General features: G+C 31.6%; 1 protein-coding gene across 2 annotated transcripts in view; it reads right to left on the bottom strand.

The window, feature by feature from the left end:
- Positions 1–625: 625 nt before the first annotated feature.
- Positions 626–14,683, bottom strand: part of LOC117206901 — a 283,190-nt gene continuing 269,132 nt past the window's right edge. The window contains exons 1-4 of one of the 2 annotated variants that reach the window (XM_033446602.1): positions 5,925–6,257; positions 5,549–5,670; positions 4,605–4,909; positions 626–1,493 (exon numbers count right to left, since the gene is read on the bottom strand). In XM_033446602.1, the coding sequence (XP_033302493.1) occupies positions 1,249–1,493; positions 4,605–4,909; positions 5,549–5,670; positions 5,925–6,257 (1,005 nt within the window). In that variant the 3' untranslated portion in view covers positions 626–1,248. Of the gene's footprint in view, positions 1,494–4,604; positions 4,910–5,548; positions 5,671–5,924; positions 6,258–14,683 lie in introns of those variants that run through there. The other variant, XR_004487448.1, reaches the window with a different exon arrangement.

Raw genomic sequence — 14,683 nt, 5'->3', positions numbered from 1 at the left:
GGGAAAGAATTTTTAGAAGTACAATTTCAGGATAAGAATTCTGAGATTAGCATGTACAACAAAATGAAATTGTGGTAGTAGTAAGTTTAGGAGTGCGTTGGTATAAAAGGAACAGAGCCCTTAAAAAAGGGCAGACTGAAGGTGTAGTGCAGAGTTGTTCGAGGGAATTCGGAGAGTCAGCGCAGGATACGAGTGAGTGAAATAAATATTTGTTTCATTAGTTATATAAGGTACATGTTATTAAAATGTACGAAATAGTTCGATCGTCTTAATTCGTGATTGTTACTATTTAATAATGTTAAAAAACATGTTCCAAGATATAAAACATAGAATATTGTTCACGATGCAACTGGAAGGATGGTAATTTTATCTATTTTGCCCGTGAATTTATTAACCATCTATCTTTATACTATGCAGCGCAGAATTTTTAATAATTTTCTATTCGATAAAGAGAAAGTAAATTTATTTTTATAAAATTTTATATATATACGTAGCATGGCAATTATTTAAAGCGTAATTTAACAATTGTGCACGCACATCTACGTACGTAGGTACATACATATCTACATATAATTTTATTTTGAAATTGAAATACTAACTACACGTTACTTATAATTTTCTCCAAAATTCATTGTGAAACTATAAAACGTCAACTTAAACAATCTAACAACTATTATACTAACAATTTCGATATACCTCATACAGCACGTAGTAAGTATACTTGTACTTGTGCTACATTTATATTATAAAACGAAATAAGCGGCTACACATAGATACAAACTATATTTCGCTTGATAAATCATTATCGTAATCATGCAGGAAACATATATTTTATCTCGTCAACCAGCGAAACGAAATTATTTTGAAACTATTATTAATTACAGTAACAGTTATAAGATTAATTCATTTATTCGCATCAGGCCACACAAAACCAGTAGCTAATTTAACAATTTACAATCTCGAGGCTCAATTCACGCGCCTAATTGATATCTACATTAATCAGAAAGATTCTTAGGGGAAAAAGACGAATGAAAAAGTTTCAAGACGTATATTTAATTCAATTCGAATGATACGACTGAGAGCAATTTAAAGATACTTCTCGTAATCCTTTTTGGCTTGAACGCAATCGATCTCTGTGAACGCGTCTCTGTGTCAGCATGGCGGTCAATTAATGCACGGAATTAATTAGACGAACGATCGAATCAGTGTACGGAATTAATAATTATAATTCCAGTGGTGTAATAATTATTACGGGAAAGCAACCTGTTTCCACCCAGGTTGACCGAGGTTAATTCGATGTAAATATATGTAAGTGCTACGGATACACGTACGTGTTCCGGAGGGTTCGGCCGATTTAAATGTTCTCAAAGTTGTACGGTAGAAAATTATTGTGATCCTTCGACGAAAAGGAACTGTCCGCGGCGGGATAATAGCCAACGTTCGCGTGAACTTCGAACAAGCAGCACGCTCCCGATCGGATATACACAGTGTATCTGCAACAGAGAATATATTTATTGAATACCAGTCAGATATTAATTTATGATTTGACAAGCGAAATTTTAAGTGAAGTTAGGAAATTGGATTTTCATTGCCCCTTGTGATTTAGGTTATAGCTTTCAAGTGATGTTTAACAATATTCGAATGAAAACATGTTGAATGGAAAGTTGGAAATATTGGAAGTTAAATTGAATATTCAATCTAACAATTCGTGATATTATAGGATTTACAATTTAGAATTTATTTGCGACTGTATATCCAATTGAAGAAATGTTGAGCTTGGAAATTGAATTTGAAATTCAGTTCATTATGTTATAAGATTATGTTTTGTACTCCTTGTGCAATGTATACTAGAATCGTAATTTAATCTCAATTTTAATATTCTGTGATTGTTATGTAAATACTACGATTACAATTACTTCCATTACGATCGGTCTATGTGAAAAGTGCTGCACATTTGTACTATTCTCCACTTTGTAAGCGAAATTTTATTTTTTTATAATTTACTTCCTTTTTAATGTATTTTGTTAAGAGTTTCATATATTTGCACAAATAATTTATAAAACTAACGTATAATATAAACAACACGTTATCTGTAAAGTACCCTAACAATATGAGAGCTTTCATTCCTATCAACCGTTCAATCTATATATAGAATCAAATTATTCATTAAACGATATCAAAGTACGATAACAACTATAAAACGATATAAGAATATTATTTCTAAAGCAAATTACAGTCCAAAGGATGTCACTATCACCACAACTCTCCCATTAATTTATATATGCAGACTTCCGCCTCCCTCGTGCAGAGCACTCGCGTGTCGCGGTCACGTGTCGCATTAATAATTCATTTCCGCATATCGTGCGTATTTCACGTATTACGCGAGTAATCGATTAACCTCCCTGGAAGCAAATTTGACTACGACATCTGGTAAAATTCAAGAAACACACGTGCGACCATCGAACGTTCTGGTCGCATTATTTTTCTTTTCCATTAAAATTTCTTTTTCCAAACGTAAATGATATTTTTTGTCAAACATCGTGATTGTCCGATTAAAAAATGAAAGAATTTATAAAATACGTGTTGTCATGCACTGCAGACACACCCTGTATACGGGTGGTTGCAGCTACGAGCAACTACGACAGGAAGTCGTTACGGGATACCGGTAACCGTGAGGCTAAGTCAAATCGATGCACGCGAGGCGCTTTCGAAACTCACTCGCTCCTCCCACTGCGGAAAATAAATAATAACGCGCGAGTAGCCGGCAGTTGTCCGTGGGACGATACCAAAGTTGTTTTAGCCGAGATGTTCGAGTTCGTGACAAACGTAGGATGCACTTTTCCGATGCTCGTTTTTCACTCGCGTTCCAATTAGCTACCTGATTTGCGAAGGCAGAATTATATGAAGACTATCACGTTCTATAGTTTATCAGGTTGGTGCGTACGAAATATTGTTTCTCGAACTTAATATATTTGAGAATGTGAAGAAAATATTAAGGGAAGGTCTTATACCAGATTCCAGTTAATTTAGTTTGTAATCTTTACGTGAAATAAAAATCTGTGTGCTTTAAAAGCTTCTAAGTCAAAGCAAGGTATTTCGGACTTATGGAAAAAATAGAAATAAAACTTTTTACAATATAATTCATTGAATTTATGAGGAAGCTTGCCACGGTAGGTGCTGAAAACTTCCATTCGTTATTGATTATTATATACTTTGAAGTCCATGGCGAACAGTTCTTATTCAAATCTTGAAAAATGTATATACTTATATTTTTCGAAACGGTGTGATTTAAAAAAGTAGCTCCAAAGTACCTATTTAACAATACCGTACAAGCTTTTGAATCTGTCATTTGTTTCAAAATGAAATAATTTTACGGAGGTTATTCGTGGGATGTAAGTTCGAAGACGGAACCGAGAAACCGATCGAAAGAAACGCGTCGGCTTAAGATGAAAAGCAGTTAACGGCATATCATGAGAAGAGAGAGCGATTCAGCGTCGTGGAGGATCTTTCTCACGGAGCTCTTCGCTATAGGGCAGAGATGTCTGCATATGCCCGACGACACGATTATGATTTATGCCGAATCGAATCGAACCTGATTTATGAGAACGTAATGTTCTTAACTCTAGGATATGCCTGCCTGCTTGGAAGACGGCTCGTGGAACGATTTCCGAAACGCATTCTGACGATCGAACTCGAGTAAAACAGTTCAACTGTCGCTCAAGGCAATGCTATCACAAAAGAAGTGTTTTCATTAAACGTGTATCGGTCATTAATAATAGTTTCCTGGAGTTTACATTCGAAATTAAGAGAATACCAATCGTATTGTTGATTTATAGTATTTTATCTTTGGCTCGCCTGATCGAGAGATAATTTAAAGAAATTAAAAGTGATTTGATAATTACATAAACTGTTAAAGTTCAACTAACGGTGGAAATTAGTTATAGGATATCTTACATAATTCATATTAGTTTATAATAAAAACGTATAATAAAAATTAATTATTGCATATAATGATATGTATTACGAAGGGAAAATATTTTATTAAAAATTAAATACTGTATGTAACAGTAACTCGAAATATAAATAAGATAATTATAATGGATAATATTGTTAATCTTATAGAAATATAATTTTGAGGGATATAATTTCTACATTTTTCTAATTTTACCGGAAATACAGTTATGTATCCCCTAAATTTTATTTTCCCACCACGTATTGTTATTATTATATTACAGGCTCTTACAGACTATTGTGGGAAATTTAAATATGAAAAAATATTTAAAATACGCACGACATGTTAAATACATAAAATATGTAAATTAGAATATATATTCATAGATGTATGATATTTGTAACATCGTTTATCATCGATTAAGCTCTATTTCCTTAGTTGTACTAAAAAATGAACATTTGAACTTACATAAACATATTAGCAATCTATTGATTATACTTCGTTATGTCAAACAAGCTATAAGAATCGATGAAAACTTTGTCTAAAAAATTTCAATTCTGTAAATCACAATTTCATATCTATCACATTTAGCATTCACTTCTGTTTCTTTTTTTTTATTTCTTCCTTTTATTTTTTTTTCCTTTTTTCTTACGCGTAATCAATGTTGGATCTACTAAAGGTGGGCGCGGTAATTTAGGAGGCGGACTTCCTAGAGCAAGGTAATCAGCTACCGGAGAAATTCCAACGATATCTTTCATTAGGTTGCCCGGTGGAGCGGTATCCAATAGATTATCCATCATGAGATTTCCCATGGTCGCTAAATTATCTCCGACCGGTATGCTCATTCCTTTAGATAGCTTCGATAATTCCTTAGCGTTGCACTTATATTCTGGTCCCTGGGGGTGGCTTTTGAAGACAAAGCAATTGGGTGCGAGGGCGTATGGAGTTACGAGACTTCTAAATAATATTATAATTATGGCACGGTTAAATAACGATGGAATAAGATTTTATAAAATTTGTGAAGTCGTATGTATGAGTCGTCGTTATATTTCATGAATTTTTAGTTATTTATTTTTAGTTATTTTTAGTTATTTTTAGTTATTTATTTGTAGTTATTTTTAGTTATTTTGTCATAAGTAGACTGCAAATTTTTATTTACACTGCAGCGTCATATCTGTATTTAACATAATTAAAGAAATGGTACCTACATAATGATTTATTTTATAACAAGTACTCCACTTTGAATATTTTTTATATTTTTGCGAATTACATGCATTCTGAACATTTCTACACCTTTAAATCTCCCATAAGTGTATCAAAATTCACAGTCTGGTTACACACTATGAATATTTATGCATTTACAGAAGAAATGTGCAGAAGGTACTTCATGTGAATTTAGATGTCATTTCTTTAAATTGAAAAATTTAATAAATATTATTTATTAGTACATTTATTTTTAATGCTATAACTGTTAATAATTTCTTTTAAGAAATTGGAAACTTTGTCAATAGAGGATGATTGACTATACAAAGCAAAGAATTAAATTTTTGATTAAATTCACGAACTTCAATTCATCATATAAAACTTGCACAATACCTTCCTAAATTTATAACTGTAACATCCAGATCTATGTAGCCAGCAAAACTGTTACCAGAGTCGACTAATTCGAATGGGCCACTAAATACAAACGGCGTTGGGTCCTCGACGCATACTTTGCCCTATGAAGCAGAAATTCCAAATATTTGGTTACAAGCAGTAATATTTATGCCATCTTATATAATGCTGTTGCAGTGAATGTATTAATTCAATAAATATATGTATATATATACTTATTAGTTAATGTATACATAAATTATTTGTATTAATGCATAAATGCATTCACAAGTAATTATGTCTAAACTCTTAATAGTACGACCATAGTCTGTTCATGTTTTCGCAGAAATGACGAATAAAATGGAAAATAATGTCTTACCAAGTCACATGCACAGCCGCTAAGACGTGTCTGAGTGGAACAAATGGGGAAATTGTCGTCTAGTCTAAAAACGCCAATTTTTAAAAAAAGTCTCTTCATCTTCTTGACCATTTCTTCGCACGACATTAAGAAATGAAAAGATTGGCCACCATTGAACTTGTAAATGTAAATTATATCGTCTTTAACAGATCGATCGCGTTCTAAGATCTCAGTGGCTGGGAAATTAATGAACACGACTTTCGTGACAAGCGTTGATCCGCCCGTGTCTGTGTATGCCTCCTTATTTATCATTAATTGGGACACGTAAACGTCTAACAGATATAATCCATACATAATTTATATTTATGTACTGTACAATTTTTTCTTTTTGCGAGAGGTTACGGAATACTTAAAGATTTTATGGAATGAAGTTGCAACAGTAACGTAAAGACGTTTCATGAATTATTATTAATCATGTATAGTGAGTTTTGCCATGTTCTACTATAGGTGAATGTAAAAAATTAACGATTTACAAATTGCTTCGAAAAGAAATCTCAATGAACGAGAAACAAATATTTAAAGGAACATTTATCGAATATATTTAGAGAACTGCAAAATTTAGAAAAAGATTATAAAATGTAATGGTACAAACATAAATGATTTATTGGTTAAAACATATTATTATAGATATTATTATTTTATTTATTCTTATTCAGTCGAATTACTGATTTTTCTATAACGGAATTAATTCACCAAATATTTGCACAAACTCAAAAGTAGTAAACTTAAAGTTTATCATCTACAGAATTATTTTATCCTAAAGTATCAATGAATCGATATTCGTAGCAAGTAACGCAATTTAGAAACAACATAAAACTCAAGTTTTTCCAAAAAGAACTTTCTCTATGAACGCTAGAAAACGATGCAATTTGCTTCGTTGCTAAGAGATCTACGAAAAGTCACGAAACAGAGATTAAGATCCATCACCATCGATCATTTTTAAAACGTAACTTCTAACAAAATTCAATCGATCCGAAAGTACGGTTAAACTCCTGCAGCGATGTTCTAATTGCGGGGTAAGATTTGCGAGACGTGGCTTGTGAAGTTCGGTGAATTATAGCCGGGTCGCCATGCTCACTGAATCTTTCATGCTCGTCTAGACCAGGTTAAGCGCTCGAGTTTACGAACGATGAAAGACGAAAGGGTTTAGGTGTCTGGGTTAGGCATAGGTTAAGTCAGGGTTAGGAACCGTGAAACCGGTTTTCAGAACCGCGAGTCGGTGATTCGGAGCCGATGTGATTTACAGTTAGACACGCGGATTGATAGACTCGTTCGGGATAATTGCCGAAACATCGTTAGCTGTTTATGGTCAAATTATTTATTCGCACGATTCTATTATGCATTGTTGAATAGCGAGCGGATTGTAAGTTGTTGTACATAATATACATAATTATAAAAATATTCGAAAATATTCCAACTCGTAGAGAAATGTGTATTTATTACACGTGTTATATATAACTGAAGATAATTTAAAAAATATATGATTAAAATTTGTTATTTACAAGGATAGATTATTTGAAGTAACTTCCGTAGGTTTTTGAAGTATTGAGTTCCCTGTTACAATAAGAGTCTCGTAAAGATCAAAATAAATGATAGCCTGATGATGATATATGTCTGTGGTGAATGGGATAGATGTAATTGAACATTTCAGCTATGGTACGATATTTCTTGTCTATTCTTCACCAATAAATAAGCTTTAACATTGTGTCATTGGATAACAGCAGCCTTTGTGCTGTCTAATCGCAGATTTTTCTTCATAATTGTTACATTTAATATCCAATTTTGAAATACCAATCTCAATCCACTTTCGTTATTTAGTAGAAATTCTTTCCACTCTCAAGAAATAATTGTAAATTCCAAAGAAATTCTTAAACGATTATAGCATTCAACAGTAAGCAATATGGCTACTGAGCAGGTCGTATATCGCACTACGTGAAATATTCTTTAGGCGATACATAGGTTGAAAGTATTCGAACACTTCTGGGTACCTTCTGATGAACGTATTATGCGTGTTATACGAAACATTTTGAATTTTCATTAGCATGGTTGCGAGATTCGACTATCGTGATTATGTTGGTCAAGTTTGAAATAAATCAGGAAAAATTAGGAATTAAAGGGTATTTAGTAAATATTTTAGACCTCACTATTTCTTTTACTACGAGGTATTTAATAGTTAGTGTATTATGTACTTTAGATGGCTATTCATGTTGTACACCAAGGACGTAATTTATACTATTTGATATATATTTACAGTAAAAAACTTCTAACTTTTAGATACATTTCCAGATTGATTTCAAATAATACCAATATAATTGTGACAGTCGTGTCACATTAGAGTGCTAGTGGAATTTCTAAATATTTTATATAACACACACAATATACAGGAAAAATTTTTTTATGATAAGTGTGTTAAAATGTGTATGCTAAAATGAATTGTGTGGAATATAAAATCTACATATGTAACGCCACATTTACACATAAATATATTTTAACGCATTTCAATAGATGAAGCAATGAATTTCATATTTATTAAGATAACTGTACGGTAAAATATTTTCAATTTCGATGAACATTATAAAGAAAATCCATTAAATGATACATGATAAAAATTCAATTGAAATTATGTTACAGCCATATATTTCACAAGACATATCCAATTGCGGCAACAGTGTTGGTTTTATTTATAGCTTCAATTAAAGTGACTACATGATTAATTTTCTCACAACATATGACAAGAGGATTAGTTGATGAAGATATTAAATGCGAAATAATTTTCTAGAAAAGATAGGTAAAAATAGAGAACCATAATGCCACGATATTGAAACAACTTCTTAATTACTTTATAATTACACCGTAATTAGAACATCGATTCAGTGTTACAGTACTACAATTCCTTATCTTACTAATATAATTTTTACTATGTTGCTGGGTTATGTTGCAAAATTTTTCTGTCGATACTAATTAGTTTAGTGTCAGCTGGGCATGATACATCGTAATAAGAGTTCTTGATCATTTATCTGATTATAAGCCTACATTTATCCGATTGGAAAGCTACAATTTGTTATCTTAGTTCTACTGTTCTATCGGGAGTTACAAAATGTAGACTGCACCTATCATATTTTTTATCTGTATAATCAATACTTGTCAGTATTTAAACACACCTCCCTGTGAAAACTGCTTATAATTATTCTATATTATTCTAAAAAAAGTTTTATTGCTGTTTGCATTACATTATAGAACGTTTCTTCTGTACTTAGTGGAATCTTCAATAACAGATAACATTGTGCTCCCACTAATACCTAATATAACATTTAATGTGTATTAATTATATCTAACACAATTCCACATGAAAATAAAAAAATACATCTCCATCTCTTTTGTGCGTTTACTTTCCTGCGCACGCAAGACATTTTTTGACGACGTTTAAAATTCGTACATAATATTTACGACATTATCCAAGTCGTTTGAAAGATGAAAATAAAAATCAACATTAAGCACTCATACATCGAAAAAAGAACGTCAAGCATCGATCAACCAAATTCGATCATAAAATGAATTTAACTACACGAAAACCATAATTCCTCACAAAAATAAAAATTCCTCATCGATTTTTATCTTCTCGTACAAAATTCCATATTACTTTTAAGAAAGGAAAATAAAAAATCAACATCATGTACTCATAAATCCAAAACAGAAAAGTCAACAGCCTGGTGATCGTCGCATAAAATATCTCGCATAAACGTTCGACAAGTAGCACACTGTTACGACGCGAACGAGGCACGTTTGAAAATCTCGCAGCTCGAGCAAAGGAAAAACACTTTTCCGCGTTAATCGCGTACCTTGAGCTACGACAACGTGTAAGCATTTTCGACGCTATTACCTTTCGTGGGAGCTGTTAAGCAGCGTACAGAAAGCACCTAAGGCGAAATAGATCCGGGGTGAGAACTAATTATTGTTATTAAGACGTTCGAGGGCGGGCCTGCGGTGTCGAGTCATATTCCTGCGGCTTATCGACTCGCTGGCTCGTATCTCGCAATTAGGATATCGCGCCAGTGAATTCTTCTATGTTTTGCAACCGTTTCAACGAACGCGTGTTACACGTTGACCCTGTCACAGGGGTTGTGATTTTGTTTGCTCTTGCCCAACGTTCGGCTGACAGTGAACGGCTAAGTGAATCGAATCAGATCGCGTGTTTGTTAAACTCGAAAGTGTAATTGAAATAATTTTATATAGGAAGGGGAATTTTTAAATCGAAGTTTAAACCTTATGTAATTTTAAGATGGTGATATATGATTATATGAACTACATCGTTCTGTCTAGCTAAACGTAAAAAAAAAAAAAGAAAACTGGAATTAAAACGTTTTCGTGTGCGAAAGGCGACTTATGTTGGAATTTTAGTTGACTTGAGTTATTGGATAACGCAGACTTTGCTTTATTGTATAATTTCGAGGTGGTAATATATGATTATAGGAATTAAAACGTTATCGTGTAGGATAAGAGTGATTTTTCTACTAGGATTTAATTTGGAACTCTCGTTCTTGTGCAATTTCTTGCGGTAACACATATACGATTGTACGAATTATATTGTCCTGTCCTGTTAAGTGTAAGAATACAATTAAAATGATTTTTTTGTAGAAAAGATAATTCTTTATTTGGCCTCAAGTTACCCTGCGTTATTGCTTTTGTACGCGGTTGCTTTCTTGCAGAATATCAAGATCCTGCAGACTAAACGATTTCGTCTCGTTAAATGTATAGATGCAGTTAAAACACATTCACGTAAAGCAATTTTATATTTGGATTTAATATCAGAACTAAAAGTAGTGAAAACGAACAATTCGTAAATTTTTTGAGACATTGTATTCTAAATTTTTGGAACTATTGTGTATATGTATTTTTATATTTAAAACCTAGCTCTTTCATCGCGTTTTATATTTCCTTGTATATCTTTCATTCTGAATTCTTTTCTACGTGCCTTATTTTTATTCGCCATTGGCACTAGTGTTAAATTACTTGGGATCATAGACAACATAGATACTTTGCATTCTTGCGTGATTTCCAGGTGATAATGAATGGTTGTATAAGTTACATGATTATCGATTAATTTAAAAATGCAATCGAAAGTTTTCGTGTAGGAATGGTGATTTTTATAGTAGCACCTACTAAAGTTAGCTCAGGTCCTAGGTAATCTAGGCTTTGCATTCTTGTGTGATTTCAACGTCATAATGAATGGCTATCTGGGTTAAATCGTCTTGTCTGTTTTCTAAATACAGAACTGCAATTGAAACATTCTTGAGTAGAAAAGGTGACTTTTATATTGGAATTCAACGTTGGTTTAGGTTATTGGTTATCTGGATTTAGCATTCTTCTGTGATTTCCAGGTGATAATGAATGGTTGTTCGTCGGTTAAATATCCTATCTATTTGTTAAATGCAGTAATACAGGTAAAACCTTCTTACGTACCAAAGGTAATATTTATATCGCGATTTAAGTTAGTTTGGTTTACTATTGAGCCGGAATTTACGCTCTTGTTATATTTTCGAGGTGATAATGAATGATTGTAAGATTCGAATTATCTTGTTTGTTTCTTGCGCTTGAAGGTGCAATGAAAATGCTTTTGTAATAGTAAGAGAGATTTCTATTTCGAGTATCAGCTGCTTACGATTAAAGATACCAGTTTAGGTATCAGTAAAACTTGATATACATGTACTTTGAATAATTTAAAACTATTTAGTATTTTAAAGGTTTTACTGGATATTCGATAGAAACAAGTATAACTATTGCTTCGAGAAAACAAACTAATGTATTGAATTGAATCTGCATTTTAATTCAATATAAAGAGATATCTTTATATAAAACTAGAGAACAAATGAATAAAATTATTTTCTATCACTATTCATTTATTCAGAAGGAGGAAGAAAGATATGTACGACAAAAGATAAGGATATAATATAATTTAATCATCAGAATAAATATCGTAATGAATATAATATATAATTCAATAAATGTTAATAGATATCATCATAATAAATGTTCCTCAACACAAGGGAGAATTACGTAACAATACTCTATCGAGAAAGAAATAAGATTAAAAGGAACAGAATGTCTTTCTTTCAAATTACTGAAAGCACATTCTGTTCTAATCTTGTTTGACAGCAACTTCGATCCATTCACATTTTAATTCGAAGAACATTCAACGATTATGTCCTATGTACAGAAATTATAATCACATGATCTATGTCGCCGTACAACCCGTTTCATCGTATCGTATCTACGTAATTATCCTGTATGCTACCAGAATTTTATAATAGTCCTTTGAGAACCGAAGCAAAGATGGTAGAACAAAATTGGTAAATAAAATAAGAAAACTGTAATAGCTAAATAGTTATTTCTTAAATAATGTTGTTGAAGGAGATGAACGACCAATTAGTATTTTTATTTCAAAGAACAGCCACACAACTTTTGCAGTACTTGTGCTAATAATAACAGCTTGAACGCATAAGAAAAATTATTTGATTTAACAGGATGCAATTTTATAATATATGTACTTTAATTTTTTATGAGATTCCTGATTACAGAGATATCAGTATCAAATTTATTCTTTGAAATTGTATTTTATACATTTTTTTGTTATAAGATACTATATTATACACATTAAAATTGCGTGTATAAAGAACATATTCTTGGTGAAATAATTTATTCGACATATTTGTTTATTAATGAGATTCTCGAATTGCATTCCTGTCAAAGTATAAAACTACTGAATGATATTTTCTTCAATAATAAAATACCATTCATAAAATGACTTACACGAATTATGACAGCAATGTGGGAGAATAACATGAAAGAATAGGAGATGTCACACAAAACAGGTTTATAAAGGAAAACAAATGTTGACAGCTTGATTTATTTTAGTACAGAATTTGTGTTCGATATTTCTGATTTGATTAGTTAAGGATTAGTTAAGTTAATTGATGGAGGAATAATATTTTTATTTATTTGCATTAGTTACGCCCTTTTAACAGAAAATGTGATATTGAAAAAACGAAGAGTCAAGTATTAAATGAGGATGAATAATATACTAGTAAAATAGTACACCATTCGTGTCATGAGTGAATAACAAAAACATTAATTCAGGAATTTCAAGATACATACTTTATGAAACAAAAAATTTATACATTTTTCCAAATTTTAAAAATAATAAATTTTATGTGTAGGCTATTATTACACAACTTTATGAAGGATAAAAATACATGAACCAAAAAAAAAAAAAAATGAAATAAAATTCTTGAAAAATCTTTTTTGCCTTCGTCATACACCAAATTCTCGACTCATACTAATAATAAAAGAACTTTACATTACAACTGAAAAGTTGAGACGATAAACGGTATACATAAATACCAGAAATAAATATTTCTAGTAAAATCAAAAAATATGTTTTCACCAACTTTCATATTTACATCTTGCATACATCACGTGAATGCTATGGGTTTTCAAAATTTACCACCTTTGTACTGAGTTGTGATATAAATTCGTCGTATTCTTGTATTTATTATATGCTTTCTGGTAATAAAAAAAACATAACACGACGAAAATTTTACGTTATGAGATATTAAAAATTTCATAGGTGATACGGTTGATCGATCACAATAAATTTTCATCAAAATGGTTGCTGAATGGTTTTTAAATGTAATCTGAAAATATCGAACATATGTGAGAATGAAATTGATAAACGGTCGAGGAAACAAAGAAAATAAAACGAATATTATATTGCAGTTCAGTACGTTTAGAAGAAAAATAAATGTGATAAGTGTTGTACCCTCATGTTTTTCAACTACAATCTAGTTAGCACTTATTATCATACCTCTATCTCGAGATAGGTTTAAGGGCAAAATAAATTATTTCAATATTTATTACATTTTTCCACCGCATTCCATATCAATCTTATCTCCTTTCTCAGTAAAAAGACCGATTTCTATTTATCTTCTTTTTTTTATTTACATCGCTTATTTCAACGCCTCAATTATCAAAGTTCTCGCGTTTAGTAACGTTTCAATCGCAATTTTCGATGGCGATTGAACACGTTCGTAGTGGATGGAATGCGGAGCAATTTAATACGTCAGTGAAAGCGATTATAGTTAGTTTATGCAAAATCGCTGACCGAGCGTTAAATAATTTCCGGAAGGGATACGCTTATTTTTATCTACCATAATCACCGACAGAATTTCTTGTGGTTCTATATTTTTAATTCTTAATGTTTCTTTTAGCGAAGAAACAGCGTTGGAACGTTGTTAAAATATATTAAATGGTAGCCGTTTGTAAATCGAAAACTTTATTGCTTCTTAGTAACTGACATGATGTTAAGTAACCAAAATAACTTCCTTCATTTATGTCATTGTTTCTTTACGTTCCATTAATTTATGTGTTTATTAATTCATTATATAGGATAGAAGCTACGTTTTATGACGATGAAATGATTTTTCTTTGAAGAAGATGAAATCAGGAATTCAGTTCTCCACCTCTTCCGTATTTTGGCATTTTTTCGTAAAGCATAGGTTTAAATTATGTATGTACGGTATACATACCACAATAAATGTACATTCAAGGGCAAAACGTAGAAGGAATAAAGTATATAAAATAATAAACAATTCTCGATCAATATTTTGACACTGTGCCGAACACGAACGAAAAACAATACATGTCCTACAAAATATGTTTCCATG

Source organism: Bombus bifarius, unplaced genomic scaffold, assembly GCF_011952205.1.
Source record: "Bombus bifarius isolate JDL3187 unplaced genomic scaffold, Bbif_JDL3187 scf7180000008013, whole genome shotgun sequence".
Classification (NCBI taxonomy): domain Eukaryota; kingdom Metazoa; phylum Arthropoda; class Insecta; order Hymenoptera; family Apidae; genus Bombus; species Bombus bifarius.
This window is presented reverse-complemented; position numbering and strand designations above follow the sequence as displayed.